General features: G+C 50.8%; 1 protein-coding gene across 27 annotated transcripts in view; it reads right to left on the reverse strand.

The window, feature by feature from the left end:
• The window catches only part of CREM (cAMP responsive element modulator), a 73446-nt gene that overhangs the window by 48359 nt on the left and 2538 nt on the right, over positions 1 to 22549 (reverse strand). For 18 of the 27 annotated variants that reach the window (XR_016219931.1, XM_051833459.3, XM_051833471.3 and 15 more), the window contains exons 2-3: positions 11546 to 11645; positions 953 to 1076 (exon numbers count right to left, since the gene is read on the reverse strand). Coding sequence is in view for 14 of the 27 variants with exons in the window: in XM_051833459.3 (XP_051689419.2) it covers positions 953 to 1076; positions 11546 to 11645 (224 nt within the window). In the remaining 13 variants the exon portion in view is untranslated. Of the gene's footprint in view, positions 1 to 952; positions 1077 to 11545; positions 11646 to 18165; positions 19297 to 20886; positions 21929 to 22549 lie in introns of those variants that run through there. The other 9 variants (XR_016219933.1, XM_089312469.1, XM_070056163.2 and 6 more) reach the window with 3 other exon arrangements.

The following is a 22549-nucleotide window of genomic DNA, read 5'->3' on the forward strand; positions in this document are numbered from 1 at the left end:
CCACACTGCCTGTGCCCACAGAGAGAACTCCCACACTGCCTGTGCCCACAGATGGAACTCCCACACTGCCTGTGCCCACAGATGGAACTCCCACACTGCCTGTGCCCACAGATGGAGCTCCCACACTGCCTGTGCCCACAGATGGAGCTCCCACACTGCCTGCTCCCACAGATGGAACTCCCACACTGCCTGTGCCCACAGATGGAACTCCCACACTGCCTGTGCCCACAGATGGAGCTCCCACACTGCCTGTGCCCACAGATGGAGCTCCCACACTGCCTGTGCCCACAGAGAGAACTCCCACACTGCCTGTGCCCACAGATGGAACTCCCACACTGCCTGTGCCCACAGATGGAGCTCCCACACTGCCTGTGCCCACAGATGGAGCTCCCACACTGCCTGTGCCCACAGATGGAACTCCCACACTGCCTGTGCCCACAGATGGAGCTCCCACACTGCCTGTGCCCACAGATGGAACTCCCACACTGCCTGCGCCCACAGATGGAACTCCCACACTGCCTGGGCCCACAGATGGAACTCCCACACTGCCTGTGCCCACAGATGGAATCCCACACTGCCTGTGCCCACAGATGGAACTCCCACACTGCCTGTGCCCACAGATGGAGCTCCCACGCTGCCTGTGCCCACAGATGGAACTCCCACACTGCCTGTGCCCACAGATGGAGCTCCCACACTGCCTGTGCCCACAGAGAGAACTCCCACACTGCCTGTGCCCACAGATGGAACTCCCACACTGCCTGTGCCCACAGATGGAGCTCCCACACTGCCTGTGCCCACAGAGAGAACTCCCACACTGCCTGTGCCCACAGATGGAGCTCCCACACTGCCTGCGCCCACAGATGGAACTCCCACACTGCCTGCTCCCACAGATGGAGCTCCCACACTGCCTGTGCCCACAGATGGAGCTCCCACACTGCCTGCCTGCGCCTACCTGAGCTAACGCGGGGACTGAGCTCTGCCCAGGCCGAGGCTGTGCGTGGGCGGATGTGCTCCCAGCCCCGGAATCTGCCACACTTCCATCCTGCTGAGATGCAACTGTTTCCATGGTCATTTGTCTGAAAAACACAGTGAAAAGGAAGAGTATGAAGGCCCTGAGGAATTTGGAACTAATGAAAATCCCATTTTACCTTGCTTTCTGAGAGCCATTTCTGACATCTACTTGTACTCTTATTTTTTCAAGTAAGTTCAGTGGCAGAATCCTAAGCCTCCAAACGAAGGGACCTCTCTGCTCCCTGGATATGGACACTTCCAAGGGAACACTGCGAATGTCTATGGGAATTAGCTGGTTTCAAAACTTAAAACAAAAAAGCTTAAAATAAAGTTTGATAATTACTGTAAGCCTTCTGTTCAGTGTGAATGAATACAAATCCAGCTTTCTATTTGACGAGATAGGTCTAAATATGATTCTCAAGGCCGACACACTTGCTTTATATTATGATGCAATGTGATAATCTCAGTTGTGCCACCGTATAAAAACGCGTCTTGCTAGCACCGACCACTTTCTGATGAACAAGCCTTGAGTATCAGCCAGGTGACCATTTGTCCTGCAGCTCCCCAGTTATTTAAAGAGAATCTAATTCTTCCAGTAAAAGCTTCTTTTTTTTTTTTCTTTTTTTTTTGACAGGAAGAGTTAGACAGTGAGACAGAGAGACAGAAAAAGTTCTTCCTTCCATTGGCTCACCCCCCAATGGCCGCTACGACCAGCATGTTGTGTCGATCCAAAGCCAGGAGCCAGGTGCTTCTCCTGGTCTCCCATGGGGTGCAGGGCCCAAGCACTTGGGCCATCCTCCACTGCACTCCCGGGCCACAGCAGAGAGCTGGCCTGGAAGAGGGGCAACTGGGACAGAATCCAACGCCCCAACCAGGACTAGAATCCGGGGTGCCAGCGCCGCAGGCTGAGGATTAGCAAGTGTGCCACGGCGCCGGCCCAAGAAACTTTCAGTGTGATTTTCATTTGCTTATGAATTCCATTTAAGCTAATGACTTCTAAATGGAGTCTCTCAAGAAGGTAAACCATTCTATAATAAATCTTACCCTTTAAAAACTATTTGTTTTATTTATCTGAAAAGCAGTGGGATACATATACAGAGACAGAGAGAAACTGCCCATCTACTGGTTCACTCTCTAAATGTCCTCAACAGCCAGGGCTGGGCCGGGCCAGAAGCACGGAACTCAGTCAGAGTCTCCCATGGGGCGGCAGGGACCCTGGTACTTGAGTTGTCACCCAGGGTGTGCATTCGCAGGAGGACGGAACTGAGAGTGGAGGTAGATCCTGGACCCAGGTCCTGCGAGGAGGGATGTGGTGTCTCAAACACTGCTCCAAGCACCCGCCCCAGTAAACTGTATCCTATTAACAGAAAATACAAAACAGAAACTAAATTAAAATTTTAAAACTTGCTTATAGGAACTGCTCCCTGCTGTAATATATCTTTTCAATTGTCAACAAAATTTGTTTCACCTTAGTGGTCTAAAGGCATGTGTGTGTGTATTAGCCACTCAGAACTTGAATTTGAAGGTCTCACTGTTTCTCCAGATTTAACTGCCATAATCCTGCAGACCCTTCATCCACTGTCACTGAACACCCCCTTTCGCATTTCACTAGCCATTACATGATGCCATTCTCACACCCGTTCACTGCAGGCTACACTAGAATTTAGAGCAATGATACCAAGACAACAGCGTGTAGCCTACCGTGGGAAAATGTCTTTCTTAAATTCTCCCATTCCTTTATCTCTTCCCTTACTACTTCCCAGCGTGGCCTCTCCAACTCCAGCTAAGCCAGGTCATCACAACGCCTCAACCACCAACTCCCGCTACTCTGTCTTTGCTGTGAGCAGCTCCCAGAGACAGCACCTCAGAACATCAGTGCCCAGGACGTGAAAAGCCAATACCTGGGGAGAGGGGGCCAAGCCTTCTAACGTCCCAGATTAAAAGGGCTTCTAGAATAGTGGCCAAACATCACAGGAGCTTGGGAATGCAACTACACCCGAGGAGACGGCTGCAGATGCAGGAGTCAGCATTGTCTTATAGCATCTGACCCTAACACAAACCCCTTTTCCACAAAGCAGGCCGAAGCAGAGTATTTTGGAAACATAAGAAATGCTGCCTTGTACTATTTCTTACACGCTTGTTAACAGATTTCTCAAGATTCTGCCAACAGTTTAACTCTCTCCTCAATGTTTGTAGATAGCAGGGGCTCCCCTAGTAAACTCGGGTCATCTTCCAAGCATTCATTTAGCACTGATATGTGGCAGGCCCTGAAAACACACATGTGCATGCTAACTCCTGGCCCTTGCCCTGAAGGAACCCTCTGACAAGCAGGTGCCTGATTTCTCAAAGTATGGTCCTCGGACAACCTGCATCAGAATCAAAGTGTCTAATCACAAAACGCAGATACTCAGCCTCAACTCCAAACCCACTAAAATCAAATTTCCTGGGGCAATCTAACTTTGCACAGCCAACTGACTTAAGAAACACTTAGCCTATCAGGAGACAAGTAATGAACACAGAGTATCTTCACAAATTATATGAAGCATGTTACGCATGAAATGCGTTGGAAAACCGGAGGGAATGATTAAGTCTGCATGAGGATGGAGTGGATGAAAAGGACTTCCCCAAGCAGAAAAGGAAAGATGGACCACAAGAGGAAAAAAGCTAGTTTGCCTTGAAACAGAACAGCTGACCGGAGCAGACAACCTGAATGAGGCGTGGGGAGGTCTGGATGTGGTGTGGGAGACAGGGTAGCGTTGGTAGAGGTGGCAGGGGATGTGGTGTGGGAGACAGGGTAGCGTTGGTAGACGTGGCAGGTGGATGCGGTGTGGGAGACAGGGTAGCGTTGGCAGACGTGGCAGGGGATGCGGTGTGGGAGACAGGGTAGCGTTGGTAGACGTGCGTGGCAGGTGGAGTTGGATACAATGAACTTAGGGACAGATTGAACACTCCAGAAAGAAACTTTCCACCGAACTCAGACGCCTCCTCTCCTCTGGGTCCTGCAGGATCTATGGAGTTCACCTACGTTGTAGAAGGATGGGCATTTGGTCTGTGCCTCCTGGGATGTCCACATCCCATATCAGGTATCTGGGTTCAAGTCCTGGCCCCACGGCCCCTCCCAGCTTCCTGCTAACGGACATCTGGGGAGGCAGCAAATGATGGGCCAAGTACTCGGGTCCCTGCCATCCACGGGGGAGACCCGGATGGAGTTCTGGTTTCAAAATGTTCCACCCTGGCTGTTTGGGGCATTTGCGGTGTGAAACAGTAGATGAAAAACCTTTCTGTCTCTCTCTCTCTCTTTGCCTTTCAAATAAATAATTATTTTTTAAAAAATTACTTTAAATACCTATTCCATACAAAGTTTTAACAGTTTGATAGCAACATGAAGTTTAGTCAGGAACCAGAAAACAGGCGTCAGCATCGTGGCACAGCAAGGGCCACCACAGGCGACACGGCAGTGAAGCGCTGGTTGAGTCCTGGCTGCTGCACTACAGATCCAGCTCCTTGCTAAAGCAGTGGGAGATGACCCAGTGCCGGGTGCCTGCCATCCACCTGGGAGACCGGGTGGAGCTCCTGGTTCCTTGCTTTGGCCTGGCCCAGCCTTGGCCATTATGGCCATTTGCGGAGAGAACCAGGAGATGGAAAATCTCTGTTTCTCCCTCCTCTCTCCCTGACATTCTGCCTTCCAAATAAACAAAAATAAATCTTTAAAAAAAAAAAATCAGACAATAAGCAAAAGTTACCTGTTGATAAGCAAAAGAAATTCAAACGCTGCTGGGCTGGAAGTCGCTCTCCGGATACTGTCCCGAGGCTCTCACTCCCCTACCCCTAAACTGCCAATACTGCCCCCATTTCTTCACTTCCTGCCCACCCTACCCTGGAACTGCGGCTCCAAAGCTGTCTGGAAAAGGAAACCAATCCATCACCAAGGCCGATGTACATTGTAAGTCCTATCTTGTGCGCTCCCTTAGCATTCAAACTGGTGACACCTTTTTTTTTTTTTAAGAGAACCCCCCCACCCCCTCCCACAAACACTTTTTTATTTATTTTCATTTTATTTGAAATATAGCGAGACAGAGACAAACAGGAAGAGCTCTTCCATCCACGGGTCACTCCCCAGTGCCCATAACAGCCAGCGCTGGGCCGAGCTGAAGCCAGGAGCCTAGAACTCCATCCACATCTGCCACGTGGGCAGCAGGGGCACAAGTACTGGAGGCATCACCCGCTGTCTCCCAGGGTGCACGTTAGCAGGAAACCAGAACCCGGAGCAGAGCCAGGGCTCAAACCCAAGGATGCAGGTATCCCAAGCAGTGCCTTAGCTGCTGCTCCAAACACCCACCCCCATCTTCCTTCAAACCATCTGATGTCCTGGTGCACATCTTCCTATGCTCATCTGCTTCTCTGGCAACGCCTCCATGAGCTACTTGGCAGTGGAGCTGCCTGCTCAGTGTTTATGTAATCTGTAATCTGTACATATTCAGGGCTCCGCTCAGCTTTCTCGCCTCACCCTCCAATCTCTCCTTGCTTTTTATCATCCTTTTCTGTGAAGGTCAACAGGAGTTTTAAGCTGATGACTCTCCAACCTGCCTGCCCAGCCCAGAAGTGTCTCCTGAATTCAAACTCACATAATTGAATTCCTACTTAATGTCTTCACACAGAGGTCCTGCAGGGGTCTCAAACAGTGGATCCGCTCTTCCTCCACACGCAAGTTCCACCTCTGGCGTTCGCACCTCACCACCCTGCCCATGGTTCAGACGGAAACCTGTGTGTCACCCTAACACCGCAGCAGCAGGCCCCAGTGTGATGGCTCCACCTGGACAGAAGTTAAGGGGCTGGTGCTTTGGCGTAGCGGGTAAAGCTGCCCCCTGCCAATGCCGGATCTCACGTGGATGCTGGTTTAAGTCCCAAATGCCTCACTTTGCATCCAGTTCCTAGCTGATGGCCCAAGTGCTTGGGCCCCTGCCACCCACATGGGAGGCCCAGATGAAACTGCTGGTCCCTGGCTTTGGCCTGGCCCAGCCCTGGTCCTTGTGACCATCTGGGGAGTGAACTGGCAGATGGATCTCTTTCTGTAACTCTGATTTTGAAATAAATAAATAAATCTTCTTCTAAAAAGGAGAGAGAAAGAAAGAGAACAGTCAAGTTTCCTTCTTGACATTTCCACTGCCACCACTGCATCTTCCTGGCCCCAATCCAGGACCGGAGTCCTCTTTCTAGATAAAGCACGCACTGCTCAAAACACTCTGAACCTAAAAGTCCTTGATACGTTCCTCTCGACTACACGATAAAATCCAAACTTCTTTAATAATAACTGTAGCTGTAACTACCACTTATTGTTTACCACCACAGGATAAGTACCTAGCAGTTTTGATCCTTGACAATATTATGAGGTAGTATAATGACTTTGTTTAACAATAAGGAAAAGAAGATAGTGGGGTTAAGAATCTGATCATAGGGGCCGGTGCTGTGGTGCAGGTTAAGCCTCCGCCTGCTGAGCTGGAATCCCACGTGGGCCCTGCTAGTGGCCTGGGAAAGCAGAAGATGGCCCAAGTGCTTGGGCCCCCGCAACTGTGTGAGAGACCCAGAGGAAGCTCCTGGCTCCTGGCTTCAGATCAGCCCAGCTCCAGTTGTTGCAGCCATCTGGGGAGTGAACCAGCGAATGGAAGCCCTCTCTCTCTCTCTCTCTGTCCCTCTCTCTCTCTCTCTGTTTCTCTCTCTCTCTCTCGGTAACTCTGCCTCTCAAATAAATATTTTAACAACAACAACCAAAGAGTCTGATCCTAGAAGGCCAGTGTTGTGGAACAGCAGGATAAGCGGCCGCCTGCAGGGCCAGCATCCCATATGGGCACCAGTTCAAGTCCCGGCTGCTCCACTTACAAACCAGCTCCCTGCTTATGTGCCTGGGAAGGCAATGGAGGAGGGCCCAAGAGCTGGGCTCCTGCATGTATGTGGGAGACCTGGAAGAAGCTCCTGGCTCCTGGCTTCAGCCTGGCCCAGCCCTGGCTGTTGTGGCCAACTGGGGAGTGAACCAGTAGATGGGAGATCGATCTCTCTCCCTTTCTCCCTCTCTGTAACTGCCTTTCAAATAAAATAAATCTTGAAGAGGAAAAGTATATAATCTTAACATACAGGTATTATAAACAGCATAACTAGGTTCTAAAGCAAGGTCTTTTTTCTAGAAAAAGTCTGTCTTTCTAATCACCAATCTGTTTCCCAAGGTGACCCTTTACCTCCCACTCCAGCCACTCCACTTCTTTCCATCCTCTGCATTCCAGTCCCCAACAAGCCCTTCTTTCATGCTCACGCCCCACCTCCCCAGCTCTCATCTCTGACATCTCTCCTCCCAGAATGCCTGTCTGACCCACAGTCAAATTCCTACAGGTTTTGTAAGGCCTTGCTCAAGGACAGCATCTTTCAAAACCTACTCTTGGGCAGGATTAGCTATTCTCCCCTGAGCTCCCCAAGCACTCTGTGTGTGCCTCCAGTACAGCACTGGCTTGGCATACAATACACACAGCACTAACACTAATGTCGGCAGCTTCGGGACAGGGTTACGTCTGAGAGTTCCATGTGTTCCCAGTGCCGAGCACAGCAGCCACTTTAAGTGTTCAATCACTCAATCAATCGATTATTCTGGAAGACTATGTCACGGTCAGATATAAGTGTATGAAAATAAGGCTTAGAGAAACGGAGTGTCTGCAAGGCACACGATAGGCAGCCTGCAGGAGATGACAAGGAGGTCTTGCCAGCGACTCAGCCTGAGCCCGAGTATCCCCTCTTCATTCAGAAGCGCTGTGACTTCCACACTGGCTGTACCCGCTGGTGTGATCCCACCGTACCTCCTCCGGCGCTCGGCGCTCGGCGCTCGGCACCTGTCATTCAGTAGAACTTTGATACTCAAACCAGTTTATTTGCAGGTAAAAACCACCTGCAGAAGAGTAAGTCTGACACCAGCAACTTAAAATGTATACCTTATCATTTTCATGAGTCTGTTCTGATCTCTGTCCAGCTGTGCTCCAGTACAACCTTGTAAACCACTAAAAATCCACCCCGGGCTGGCACTCAGGGCAGAGACTCAGCTAGCATTTCAGGGCCTGAGCACCCTGGGCATTCTCAAGCGCTACTGCAGCAGGACCGCAGGACCCAGAACCCGGCTGTAAGTGACGAACCGACAATGTCAATGCACGTCAGCCTTGGCTGCTCGAGTGGGATGATTTTCATGAGTGTAAGAGAAGGAGCCACTAATAGTAATAATCCTGTATTACTATTGCTAAATGCATCTTAGAATACATCTCCCTGGGCCAGCGCTGTGGCTCAATAGGCTAATCCTCCGCCTTGCAGCGCCGGCACGCCAGGTTCTAGTCCCGGTTGGGGCACTGGATTCTGTCCCGGTTGCCCCTCCTCCAGGCCAGCTCTCTGCTGTGGCCAGGGAGTGCAGTGGAGGATGACCCAGGTGCTTGGGCCCTGCACCCACATGGGAGACCAGGAGAAGCACCTGGCTCCTGGCTTTGGATCAGTGCGATGCGCCGGCCGTGGCGGCCATTGGAGGGTAAACCAACGGCAAAAGGAAGACCTTTCTCTCTGTCTCTCTCTCTCTCACTGTCCACTCTGCCTGTCAAAAATAAAAAAAAAAAAAAGGATACATATCCCCAAACTCTTCCTATAACAGCCAAAAGTAAACAGTTATACTAGAACTAATAGCAGTCTTAACATTTCTTAACTATGCACCATTTTAATTTTAAACAATCCTTATTAGAGGGATGAAGAACCAGTTAGCAATTATATGTTATAGAATATTTAAAAATAAATACATATAAGACAATAGAAAACTAAAACAAACATGCAAGTTCATAAGCACTGTATCAGGAAACAAAATACTGGCAAATATTTCAGTCCTCAATTCTAAAGACAGATAAGGAGTTCCTAAAATGTGCATACATATACATATATTTTTTATTTATTTGACAGGTAGAATTATAGACAGTGAGAGAGAGAGAGAGAAAAGGTCTCCCTTCCGTTGGTTCACTTCCCAAATGGCTGCCATGGCCGGCACTGCGCTGATCTGAAGCCAGGAGCCAGGTGCTTCCTCCTGGTCTCCGATGCAGGTGGAGGCCCAATCACCTGGGCCATCCTCCACTGCCCTCCCAGGCCACAGCAGAGAGCTGGACTGGAAGAGGAGCAACCGGGACTAGAACCCAGCACCCACATGGGATGCTGGCACCACAGGCAGAGGATTAACCAAGTGAGCCACGGTACTGGCTCCAAAATGTGCATATATTTAAACTTAACAATTGAGAGCAGTAATATTCTTTTCTTATGAGATTAAATATTTCTTCTGAAATCTCCTGTATATTATTTAGCAAACCTTTTCCCCTTTGATAAAAAAATAAATATTATCCCAAATCACTCTGAATAAGTCAGAACTCAGGGACAGCACTGTGGTATAGCAGGTTAAGCATGGCCTGTGACACCAGCATCCCATATAAGCACTGGAGTCCCAACACCAACATCCCACGAGAGCTGCTCCACCTCCAATCCAGCTCCCTGCCAATGCACCTGTAAAAACAAGAAGATGGCCCAAGTCCTTGGGCCCTCGCATCCATGAGGGAGACCCAGATGAAGCTCCTGGCTTTGGCCTGGTCCAGCCTGGCCATGGTAGCCATTTGGGGAGTGAACCAGCAGATGGAAGATCAATCTCTCTGTGTGTCTCTCCCTTTCTCTCTGTTAACTCTGCCTTCCAAATAAATAAATAAATCTTTAAAAAAAAATTGGGATCCTCCATTAAATGTTTAAAGATTTCTAGGATGAACTATTTTTAGAAGCAGAATTGTATTTGTTACTCAGTTATTTTCTAGAACTATAATAGAATATTTGCATCATAGTATAAATCCTCAAAATACTAAAGTATACTAATACAGTACTATTTGCATAATGCAATTTAGAAAAAGGTAGACAACCTATAACATATTTTCAAAAATTAACACAATTATAGAAACAGAGGCAATTAATAAAAGTTATTTAGACATGCCATGTAAACAAAAGAAAAGCGAGAGGAAAAAGGCAAAGCATTTTAATTTTTATTTATTTAACAGGCAGAGAGACACAGAGATTTCCCATTTGCTGACTCATTTTCCAGACGCTGTCAAACAGCCAGGGCTAGGCCAGGCCAAAGCCAGAGCAGGAACTCCATCTGGGCTTCTTGCAGGGTGGCCGCTGCCTGCTGCCTCCCAGGGTGCCCGTCAGGAGGCAGCTGGGATGGAAAGCTGAGCCTGGACTCAAATCTGGGCACCCCAATAAAGAAGGGGGAGTCCCAAGCAGTGGGTTAACTGCTGCAGCAAATGCCCACCCCAGAAAAATATTTTTTAAGGTTTATGTTATTTATTTGAAAGGCAGAGAGACAGAGACAGAAAGAGAGAGGGAGAGGGAGAGAGAGAGAGAGGGGTCTTCCATCAGTTGATTCACTCTCCAGTGGCTAGAATGGCCCCAGCTGGGCCAGGCCGAAGACAGGAGCCAGCAGAAGCCTCACCCAGCTCTCCCACGAGGGCCCAGGGGCCCAAGCACTAGCCTACCTTTCACTGCTCTCCAGGCACATTAGCAGGGAGCTGCACAGGAGGTCGGGCAGCTGGGACTTAAACAGACGCACATATGGGATGCTGGCATTGCAGGCGGCAGCTTCACAGGTTGTGCCACAATGCCGCCCCCAGGAAAAATATTTTAAAGGAATGCTATTATGGGTACCCAGGTAAGTGGTTTAACACATAAGTTAGTGGCCGAGATGGGAAAAGGAAATGCAGGCCTGGAAAATAACACGGGAAGTTTCTTCATTATAATTACAGTAGTCAATCAGCCAGTAAGCTTCTGAAACCTCAGTGGTGTCTGACTGGCAAAGACAAACTGCACTGCAGAGCCGGTGCGCACCCTTCCACGTCCTTTCTCACCTCTTCCAAAACCGGAACTCAACAGGAAAAGGAAAACAAAGTTGTTCTGTTCTTTATTTTCAAATGCCTTTACCAAAGAAAGTCATAGAAAATTTATTTTCTCTTTAGAGCTAGATCCAACTGATGAAACAGAATGTCTCTGAAAGTAATCAAAAGGATACGTGACAAATTCTATTTGGATTTCTGTAAAACAATGGTGAGAACTTTGTTTTTCAAAATGGTATACAAGCATGGCCTAAAAGGTAACAAGACAAAAACTCGGGATCCCTCTAATTCTACAGTTCCACTGAACTGTTCACATCCTTACATGCGGGAACTTCAAAACGCCCAAGGAGGTGGAATTCAAATATTATTTTAAAAAATTTTAAATCCACGCACACACGTATGCGTTCTACTTTCTAACCACAAAGGCCAGCACCCAGCGTAGGGCAAGTGTAGACAGCTGCGTAGCCTGGCCACGCCGGGACAGTGAGCGCCTGAGAAGGTGAACACCTTCACCGTGCGTGCGGCTGGGTGATGAGAATGTAAGAGTGAGTCCCTGCGCACGTGGGACTCAGTCAGCACCGAACTTCCCCGAGAAGAGAAGACCCGCCTACCTTGGGTTTGTCTTCATATACTTCTTCCTGCTACATTTGCTCATTATTAAGGCATCTGCAGTCAGTGCTTGCTCCGCCCTCGTTTTCTTCTTTATGTCTCCTGCAGTAAAATCGTAATTTGGAATTGAGAGATCATAACAACATTTTTAAAAAATTAAAACCGCTCAAGACTGTGGGTAAAAAACCCACAAAACTTAAGTTACGTGCTACTTCTCAGACTATCTGCTACTGAAGAAAACCCAATGTTGCTGAAATCACCTACTACGTACTCAGCATAGCCCTAAGTTATCACTGTCTTAACTTGCACTCTATTGCAATAAACATTCCCGTCAACTTTTCTTTGTCTTAAATTCAAACAGGTTCTAACAAAGAATTTTTACAGCTTATTCAAAACCTTTTTTGTGTTAAAGATTTTTTTTAATATACACTTGACATGCAGAATGAAGCAAAACTGGTAAAGAAAAAAACAAAAGGAGGCCAGCATAGTGTCACAGCAGGGTAAGCTGCCACCCACAATGCTGGCATCCCATATATTTATACATATTTAAAGATTTATTTATTTATTTGAAAGTCAGAGTTACACAAATATGGAGAAGCAGAGAGAGAGAAAGGTCTTCCTTCTGCTGGTTCACTCCCCAAATGGCCATAACAGCCAGAGCTGCGCCGACCTGAAGCCAGGATCCAGGAGCTTCTTGCAGATCTCCCACGTGGGTGCAGGGGCCCAAGGACTTGGACCATGTTCTACTGCTTTCCCAGGCCACAACAGAGAGCTGGATTGGAAGAGGAGCAGCTGGGACTAGAATTGGCACCCATATGGGATGCCAGCACTGCAGGTGGTGGCTTTACCTGCTACGCCACAATGCCAGCCCCAATACATTTTTAATATTTATTTCTTCAAAAGGGAGAGTTAAGGAGAGAGAGAGAGAGAGAGAGAGAGAGAGAGAGAGAGAGAGAGAGAAATTGTCCATCTGCTGGTTTACTCCCCAAATGGCCCCAATGACCTGAGCTGGGCCGTCCTGAAGCCAGGAACCAGAAGCTCCCTCCAGGTCCCACACAGGTGGCAGGGGCTGGAGCAGTTGTGCCATCTTCCACTGCTCTCCTAGGCACATCAGCAGGAAGCTGGATAAGAAGTGGAGCGGCCAGGACTCGCGCTGGTGCCCACATGGGATGCTGGCATGGCAGGCAGTGGCTTTACCCACTACACCATAACACCAACCCCAGCATCCCATATTCGAGGTCAGCTTTGCTTCTGACCCAGCTCCCTGCTATGGAAAAGCAGCAAGAGATGGCCCAAATGCTCGGGACCCTGTCATCCACTAGGTGACCTGGATGAAGCTGCTGGCTCCTGGTTTGAGCTTGATCCAGGCCCAGACACTGAGGCTGTCTGGAGAGTGAGTCAGCGGATAGAAGTTAGCTCACTCTCTCTCTCTCTCTCTCTCCCGCTCCCTCCCTCCCTCCCTCCTTTCCTCCCTCTCTAACTTTTCCCTTCAAAAACATACAATAAATGTTTTTTTTAAAAAGACAAAAGAACATCTCAGAGTTCCTAATTTTTTTGGAACTGGGAAGGACCATGACGTTCAGCCCTCAGTGCCAGCCGCGGTACTGCTCAGCTCCAGACACACTGCATTCTGGCTTCCCCTGCAGTGTCACCTCTGAAATGGTGTCACCCGTCCCAGTGACCTCTGCAACTGCAGACAGCAGGCGGGTGTGCTAGACCTCACTGAAGGCCCTACAGCAATGGCCACGGCTGCCACTTGTCTGCCCTTCCCCCTCCCCACCCCGTCCAGCAGAGGGACCATGAGACAGGGTAGAGCATTTCCACCCTGCTACCCACAGGGATACCCGCACGTGAACTAAAGCAAGGACGGGCCATTCCTTGGGACTGGGCTTTGTTATACCACGCTGGCATTTTACACGTGGACTTCTCATCCCCTTGGCAGTTGTGCAAGCAAGAAGGCTGGATCGTTCATCTTCTAGGCAGTGCCTGGCATCCATCATATGGCAGGCTCTTATGCTGGGCACTGGGACACAGTGGAACACATTGCTCTCCAGAAGGTGGACATCTAAGAGCACTGTGTAGGGGCTGGCGCTGTAGCATGGTAGCACAGTAGGCTAAGCAGCCGCCTGCAGTGCCGGCACCCAATACGGGCACCAGTTCTAGTCCCGACTGCTCCTCTTCCTATCCAGCTCTCTGCTGTGGCCTGGGAAAGCAGTGAAGGATGGCCCAAGTGCCTGAGCCCCTGCACCCGCATGGGAGACCCAGAAGAAACTCCTGGCTCCTGATCGGTCCAGCTCCCACCATTGTGGCTATTTGGTAAATGAACCAGTGGATAGAAGACCTTTCTCTCTGTCTCTCCTTCTCCCTGCAGCTCTACCTCTGAAATAAATAAATAAAAATCTTTTTTTAAAGATTTATTTATTTATTTGAAAGTCAGAGTTACACACAAAGAGAAGGAGAGGCACAGAGAGAGAGAGAGAGGTCTTCCATCTGCTGGTTCACTCCCCAGTTGGCCACAACGGCTGGAGCTACACTGATCCAAAGCCAGGAGCCAGGAGCCTCCTGCGGGTCTCCCACATGGGTGCAAGGGCCCAAGAACCCGGGCCATCCTCCACTGCTTTCCCAGGCCATAGCAGAGAGCTGGATCAGAAGTGGAGCAGCCGGGACTTGAACCGGTGCCCACATGGCATGCCTGCACTGCAGGCGGCAGCTTCACCGGCTATGCCACAGCGCCAGCCCCAAAGAAATCTTTTTAAAAAATGTGCAAATGAAGAATGATAATATTATGTAACAATGGCGATGAGCCTAGGGCCGTGTAACAACTGCTAATTGCTGTTTTTCTCTCAGAAACATCGTGTCTTACTTCAGTAATACATTTTTATAGATCAAAATAATTTTAGAAATAGAAAAAGGTGTTCAGCGGAGCCCAGGAGCAGCCAGCACTTCCTCTTCCCAGAGGCAGTCGGCATGGAGGGAGGCACCAGCTTGCCACCAGGCAGCCGCAGTGCCAGAGGAACACCACGGGCCGCCTTCCAGAAGGACAGCCGCTCGGGCTGGCTCGGCAGTCCAGAAAATCCTCTCATCCAGCTGCTCTCCTGTAGTCAGCAGCAATTCAAGCCCGCAGGCCACATTTAGTCCCTCTAACATCCCCACGACACTCCCTACCGCCCCGAAACGCCGTCCTCCTTCAAGTCTTGAGGACACGCACTCGGGCTTCCCCTCCAACCCGTTAGCTCTGCTTTGCCTCCTTCGGCCCACCCTTGAGCGCAGGTTGTCATTCCCCAGGCTTCCAGTCCCAACCATCTCCTCCACCCCTTCTCCCGGGGTTGCCGACTGCAGCCTTCTTCAATAGTCCAAGCTTCTGGTCCAGCCTCCGCCTCCCTCCTGAGCCCCAGCTCTCTAAGGGCCGGCCTGGTGCGTATCTCTTAGGAGCTGTTCACAGATCCCCAGACTCATGTTCAATGAAACCCAGGTAGCTTCTCCTGCTTCACCAGTCTCCTCTTGTCGCACCGTTATTTCGTGGCAAAGGCAACGCGGCTGACTCAGCCACGCAACCCCAGCATCCCCTCCCCTCCTCCCAGTTCAAGGCAGCAAGGTGGTCTAGCAATGCAGTAGTGGTGTGGTATGCAGAACACTGACATAAGAGGTGGATACTTCTGGAGACATTCTGTCCTGCCAAGTCACCTTGGGAGGAGAAAGCAGCATAACACATGCAAAACGTCTAACTGAGCCAGGAACACCAGCTTAGCTAACCCAGTAATTCCACCTTCCCAGCAACGCTTGATCCTCTCCCTGCTCAGACAGGGCCACCGGTTCAGCGCTGATTCCCATCTTCTGTTGACATCATTAAAGCAACAGCCTCTGCTTAAATTACTCCGGCGCACGTAAGCCTCATCTCTACCTCCCTGATCTGCTCAACGAGAAATGCAAATGCAAACATGCATTCCTCACTCACCGTCCAGGAATCCCTGGATCTGACTCTGACTCCAGCTCCCGCCAATGCACAGCCTGGGAGAGAGATGACTCAGTGGTTAGGCTCCTGCCACCCACATGGAGACCTGGTTGTGCTCTTAGTTCCTGGTGCTGTCAAGCCCTATCCCGGCCATCGTCGCGTTGGGGGAACAGAAGACTCTTAATATTAAACATTAAAAAAATATTCTGGGGCCCAGTGCTGTGGCAAAGTGGGTAAAGCCACTGCCTGTGGCACCCTATATGGGCATCAATTCGAGTCCCGGCTGCTCCACTTCCAATCCAGCTCCCTAACATGCCTGGGAAGGCAGCTGGAGAAGGCCCAAGTGCTTGGGCCCCTGCACCCATGTGGGAGACTCAGAAGGAGCTCCTGGCTTCGGTCTGGCCCAGCCCTGGCCCCTGCAGCCATTTGGGGAGCGAACCAGTAGATAGAACACTCTCTCTCTCTGCCTCTGCCTCTCTGTGACTTTTTTTTTTTTTTTTTTTTTTTTTTTTTTTTGACAGAGTGGATAGTAAGAGAGAGAGAGACAGAGAGAAAGGTCTTCCTTTTGCCGTTGGTTCACCCTCCAATGGCCGCCGCGGCCGGCGCGCTGCGGCCGGCGCACTGCGCTGATCCAATGGCAGGAGCCAGGAGCCAGGTGCTTTTCCTGGTCTCCCATGGGGTGCAGGGCCCAAGCACCTGGGCCATCCTCCACTGCACTCCCTGGCCACAGCAGAGGGCTGGCCTGGAAGAGGGGCAACCGGGACAGAATCCGGCGCCCCGACCGGGACTAGAACCCGGTGTGCCGGCGCCGCTAGGCGGAGGATTAGCCTAGTGAGCCGCGGCGCCGGCCTCTCTGTGACTCTTTCAAATAATATTTAAAAAATATTCCCAGATGTGGATTTCTGTTCGATACCATCTATACCATTAGGTTTGATTCCAGAATTAACATTGGCATTCGCTGTACTTTTCACCTGTGGTTTAACAGTCCCATTTAATGTCATTGTTATCAGTATCCTTTCATATATGAGAGTACTTCAAAACATTCATGGATGATGGAATTGAAGGATAAACTTATTTGGTGTAAAAAATGTATACCCATGCATATGAGGGGTCTTCCAAAAATTTATGGAAAATGCATAATATCACAAAAAACTAGGCATGGATTCTGAGTTTACTTTGCATCAAAATAAACTTACCTTTCAATTCCACTTATCTAACTTTTGGAAGTACTCTTGGACAGCTCTCTATACTGATTTAAAATATATAAAATATATATCCTTTTATAGAAAAGGATAGTATTAGACACATATTTAGGCAATTCTGAACACCTATTCTGCTGTGGTTAACTATATTAATCTCTTAATGTAGCTCTGAGAAACTTGGGAATATTTAAGAACTAAACTTCTTGGGCAACCTTGCTAGACTGTGAAAGCGTCCCGCATCACTTCCCACCTCATCGACCCACTCTGTTACCCAATGTTCTCCAGTCCTCTGTGAAACCTACAATGCAGCTAACGCCCTGTGCAGAGCGTTTCTAGTGCGCCCCAGCACTTCTGCCCCCATCGGCAGCGACAGACGCTCACCAGGAGTCAGTGCTGACAATCACCAAACCTGAGTAAGCCAGCCAACTGCTGCAGTTTTGGAACTCATCAAATAAAATTATGCAACTGATGAAATCATTTAAAAAGGCAGCTGTTCCTATGAAAACTAATTTGGAAATATAATAAGAGAAAAACGTATTTAAAAAGTCCTGCTTGGGGGTCAGCACTGTGGCACAGCAGGTTAAGCCACCACCTGCAATGTCAGCATCCCACAGGAGCACCAGATCAAGTCCCGCTGCTTCAGGTCTGACCCAGAGCCCGGCTAACGCACCTGGGAAAGCAGTGGAAGATGGCCCAAGTGCCTGGGCCCCTGCACCCATGTGGGAGGCCCAGACTGAGTTCAAGGTTCTTGGCTTCAGCCTGACCCAGCACTGGCTGTTGTGGCCATTTGGGGAGCAAACCAGAGGATAGAGGATTTCTCTCTGCTTTTCAAATTAAAAAAAAAAAAAAAAAAAGTCCTGCTTTTTGTATTAGATTTCACAGTTGCAGATAACTGCAAAATATTGGGGAAAATTATAAAAATGAAGAGTTCTCTATAAAACACTTGTGAAACAGACTACGTTCTTGTTCTCCTCAATGTCTATTTTGAGAGGCAGACGGAGCTGTCTGGCTCACTTCCCAGATGCCAGCAATGGCTGGAACAGGACTAGGCCAAGACCCAGGAACTCGAATCAGGTCTCCTCCACGGGTGACAATCACAACTGCTAAGTCATTGCCTGTCACCTCCTAAGGTCTGCACGGGCAGGAAGCTGGCGTCGGCAGCAGAGCTGGCCTTCAGCCCAGGCACTGGGAGCAGGCATCCGTACCGTGTGTCACCCAGCAGGCTAAACACTACCCCCTTGCTCCACTTGTAAAAACCCAAAAATGAGATCAAACTACGCATTATTGAGTTGGTTTCTGCAAGAAAATCTTAAAGAAAAAAAGAATCCACAAATGCTACTAGCATCGTCAAAAGGAAAGGAAGTAGAAATCAAAAGCAGTCAGCTCCCAGAGCAGAAAGAGAACCGAGCGCGCAGTCCGTTTCTCCAGGTCTGGGCTGCAGCAGGTGCAGTTGTTTGGGGAAGTAGTCTTTTGTTGTTGTTGTTTTAGAAAACTTTTATTTAATAAATATAATTTTTGAAAGTACAACTTTCGGATTATACCAGTTTTTCCACCCATAACCAGCCTCCCACCCGCAAACCATCCCATCTCCTACTCCCTCTCCCATCCCATGTTAAGATTCATTTTAATTATCTTTATATACAGAAGATCAACTTAGCACATACTAGGTAAAGATTTCAAGTTTGCACCCACACAGACACACAAAGTATAGAGTACTGTTTGAAGACTGGTTTTACCATCAATTCGCATAGTACAACACATTAAGGACAGAGATCCCACATAGGGAGTAGGTGCACAGTGACTCCCGCTGTTGATTTAACAATTGACACTCTTACTTATGACGTCAGTGATCACCCGAGGCTCTTGTCATGAGCTGCCAAGGCTATGGAAGCCTCTTGAGTCCACAAACTCCGACCTTATTTGGACACGGCCATGATGGAAAGCAGTCTTAATAGATGAAAACTGAAGTCCTAACAGCAAGTAAGGCTTGAAAGAGAGTGAAAATGAAGCTCACAGGATGGAGCCAGCGCTCCCGGCCAGCCTGACTACAAGGCTGGGAGAGGCAGGACCAGCCCAAGGGAGAATTCATTCCAAACGCCAGCATCTCAAGTTGGCAGGGGCAAGCCCAGGGTTGTCAGGTATTTTAAGTGAAGAGGAGTATGGGAAAAACGAAGTGAGATAAAATCAGAAAATTGTGCCACTTTTAAAGCTCTGTGTTCTTTCTAAAGCAAAGTTAGAAAAATTTTCACGTAACAATCTAACTTGTGTGTAAAAATAGAAATAGCCAGGAGGAATACCTGTAAATAAATATTTCAAACACTTGTAAATAATGTCTTTAATGTTGCAAACACAAGGTACACATCAAATCAGTAAGTTCCCTAATAGACACAGGTCCAGGGCTCCTCCAGTCAATTTGTTTAAAACTTTTATTTAAGAAATCTTAACTCTTTTGAAGTCATCAAAGGACTAACTATCCAAGCAGCTTGCTCTTTCAATTCAATTTTTCACAATCAAGCAGGATCAGCTGCTAAGGTGGCGATGAACAATGAATTCACACAGTCGTGGCCTGCCTCCAGCCTTCAAGCACCCATCGCCAGCGCTGAAGAAGGGAAACCAAATGCTGTATTGTGGAGAAGACTGGCCTGCTTGCCTCACTCACGGTAAGCTTTTTCTTTTCTTTTTTAGATTTTATTTGTTTATTTTGAAAGAGTTACAGAGCTCTTCCATCTGCTGGTTCATACCCCGAGACTGCTGCAATGGCAGGGGCTGGGCTAGGCCGGAGCCAGGAGCCAGGAGCCAGGAGCTTCGGGGGGTCTCCCATGTGGGGTCAGGGACTCGAGGAGTTGGGCCATCCACCGCGGCCTTTCACAGGCCATTAGCAGGGGGCTGATGGGAGAGGTGCAGCAGCTGGGATGCGAACCAGCGGCCATGTGGGCTGCTGGCGCAGCAGGTGGCGGCTTAGCCTGCTGCACCACCATCCTGGCCCTCACGGCTCTTCCAACAGCAGGCTGCGTGATGGCACTTTAGGTCCCGTTCAAAACACATCTGCAGGTAAGCACTCACACACTGATCACTAACCAGTAAACCTGGGAACCTAGAGCCGACACTCGGATTAACTGAACTTCAGCCCGACCTGGATCGGCCTGTGTGGCACACCTGAACAAACCTGTCTCCTTCTCAGCACAGGAAGGCACCTAAGGAAATGTCACTGCTTGAGCGACTTTAAGAGTGGCAGCACGCCACTGTCCACGGCCAGCGCACGATTCTGCACCTGTGACACAGCCGCCCCAGTTCCAGAGACGGACGCCTTCATGTAATCAATGCTAGTATCCAAAGTCCGAAACACTTTTAAGGAAATATAAATCATTTTCTGTGCTACCCATGAAAAAAAAAAAATAAGGCTCTTTGAGAGTAGGAACAAAACTGCATGACATTTTGTCATTCTAAATTAGCTGATCTAATTTTAGGTCTGCTTTTTATTTTTTAAAACTTCACTGAGATAACTTTGAAGGGAGTTTATCTTATAAACTTTTACTCTCAAGTAAAATACTGAAATCACATTAGCACCACTCTTAAAGTTTCCCAGAGCCTTGCCATGTAGTTGGCCTGGCTGTACTACCGTTGAGAGAACACGCCCCAGGGCTGAGCTGTGGCCTAGCGGGTACAGCTGCCGCCTACAGCGCCGGCACCCATGTGCGCACCAGTTGGAGAGAACGTGCCCGATGATGCTCCCCAGCTGGGGAGAGGGGAGGGGTTTCAGAAACCTTCACAGGAGGGGGCTTCAGGACCAGGCCTGCAGCAGTGGGTCAGCCCACGTCTACACTGGGCAGACACCGGTTCGAGTTCCAGCTGAATCCCTTCCAATCCAGCTCCCCTGACCCCAGTGCTTGGGCCCCTGCACCCACGTGGGACCCAGATGAAGCTCCTGGCTCCCGGTGTGGTCACCTGGGGCCCCGCAAATGGAAGATCTCTCTCTTTAATTCTTTCACATAAATAAATAAATCTAAAAAAAAAAAAAAAAAAAAGAGCTTCTAAAGCTCTCTTAGAGGCAAACACCTCTACTCTCCAATGAGACAGTTATTTAAGCAAAACTCCCGAATAACTCATAGCTTGTACAGTTCCTCTGCTTACAAAAGCAGTTTCACATACGTCTCGCAGACGCGCCCAGGAAAGCCGGCCGTGGGCTCACCTTTCCCTGTGAATGCTACAGCTGAATTACGCCGTAAGACTTATTGTCATGAGGACAGGAACGCGAGCCTTGGGTTTTCCTGTTTGCTTTCTCAGGCGTCAGAGATGCCGTGAGCTCATCTACTGCGGTTTCCACTTTCAATCCCTCCCGTGTCCTCCACAAGGAATCACGAAACGTTCGTCTCTACGCGCGTAAGGACCACGTGTGTTCTCGGAGATGCGCTTTTGCACCGCTGATTTGTGACTCACAAAGCTGCCTCTTACAAGCGGAACCCATCAGTTCAGGGCGCTTCACCGAGTCAGGCATCCCAGGCTTCTCCTTAGGGACGAATGCGGGCCGCGGCCCGGGACAGCAAGGGCTCCGAACCCGCAGCTCCTCGGGGCGGCGCCGGGACACTGGCGAGCTGGCCGCGCGTCCGTGCAGGACCCCGCCCCGGTGCTCACCGCGGGACGCGCTCCGTGCTGTCCACCAAGCGGCCGCAGTGGCCCCGAGCGCAGGCCACTTGGTCCCCACAGAGGAGCCGGAGCAGGTTCAGTCCATCAGCGGGGAACCCGCGCTCACTTTCGGGGCAACACGAAAAACGGACAGAGAAGCGCCCGTGTCGGCGGCCCACGCGTCCATGCGCCCGGCTCCGAGCCACTCCCGGGCCGCCAGGGGCTTCACGCACCGCTGTGCCACGCGCGTTCCTTCCTCTAGGGGAAAAGCAGCTCGCTCCCCCGGAGGATGGAGCCGGGGGTGCAGGCGCGTCCGACCCCCGCCCCGGCGGACCTCAAGTCCGATCCCGTCTCCGCGGACCCTGCGTCCGATCCCCACCTCTCCGGACCCCGCGTCCGACCCTCGCCCGGCGGACCCCAAGTCCGATCCCGCCACTGCGGACCCCTCGTCCGACCCCCGCCCTGGTGGACCCCGCTTCCGATCCCGCCTCTGCGGACCCCTCGTCTAACCCTTGCCCGGCGGACCCCGCGTCCGACCCCGCCTCTGCGGACCCCGCGTCCGATCCCGCCCCGGCGGACCCCAAGTCCGATCCCGTCTCCGCGGACCCTGCGTCCGACCCCCACCTCTCCGGACCCCGCGTCCGACCCCCACTTCTCCGGACCCCGCATCCGACCCTCGCCCGGCGTACCCCAAGTCCGATCCCGCCTCCACGGACCCCTCCTCCGACCCCCGCCCCCGAGGACCCCGCGTCCGACCCCCGCCCCGGTGGACCCCGCGTCCGATCCCGCCCCGGCGGACCTCAAGTCCGACCCCGCCTCTGCGGACCCCGCGTCCGACCCCGCCCCGGCGGACCCCAAGTCCGACCCCCGCCCCGGCGGACCTCAAGTCCGACCCCGCCTCTGCGGACCCCGCGTCCGACCCCGCCCCGGCGGACCCCGCGTCCGACCCCCGGCCCCGGCGGACCCCAAGTCCGACCCCCGGCCCCGGCGGACCCCAAGTCCGACCCCGCCTCCGCGGACCCCGCGTCCGACCCCTGCCCCGGCGGACCTCAAGTCCGATCCCGCCTCCGCGGACCCCAAGTCCGACCCCCACCTCCGCGGACCCCAACTCCGACCCTCGCCGGGCGGCCCGGCGCGACCGGCGGCGGCTGTGGGGACGGAGCCGCCCCGCCGGGGTCCCCTCCGAGCCGCGGGCGTCTCCCGCCGGCCGCGACCGCCTCAGCGCCGCG

Source organism: Oryctolagus cuniculus, chromosome 13, assembly GCF_051225735.1.
Source record: "Oryctolagus cuniculus isolate XC-2025 breed Fujian yellow rabbit chromosome 13, ASM5122573v1, whole genome shotgun sequence".
Classification (NCBI taxonomy): Eukaryota; Metazoa; Chordata; class Mammalia; order Lagomorpha; family Leporidae; genus Oryctolagus; species Oryctolagus cuniculus.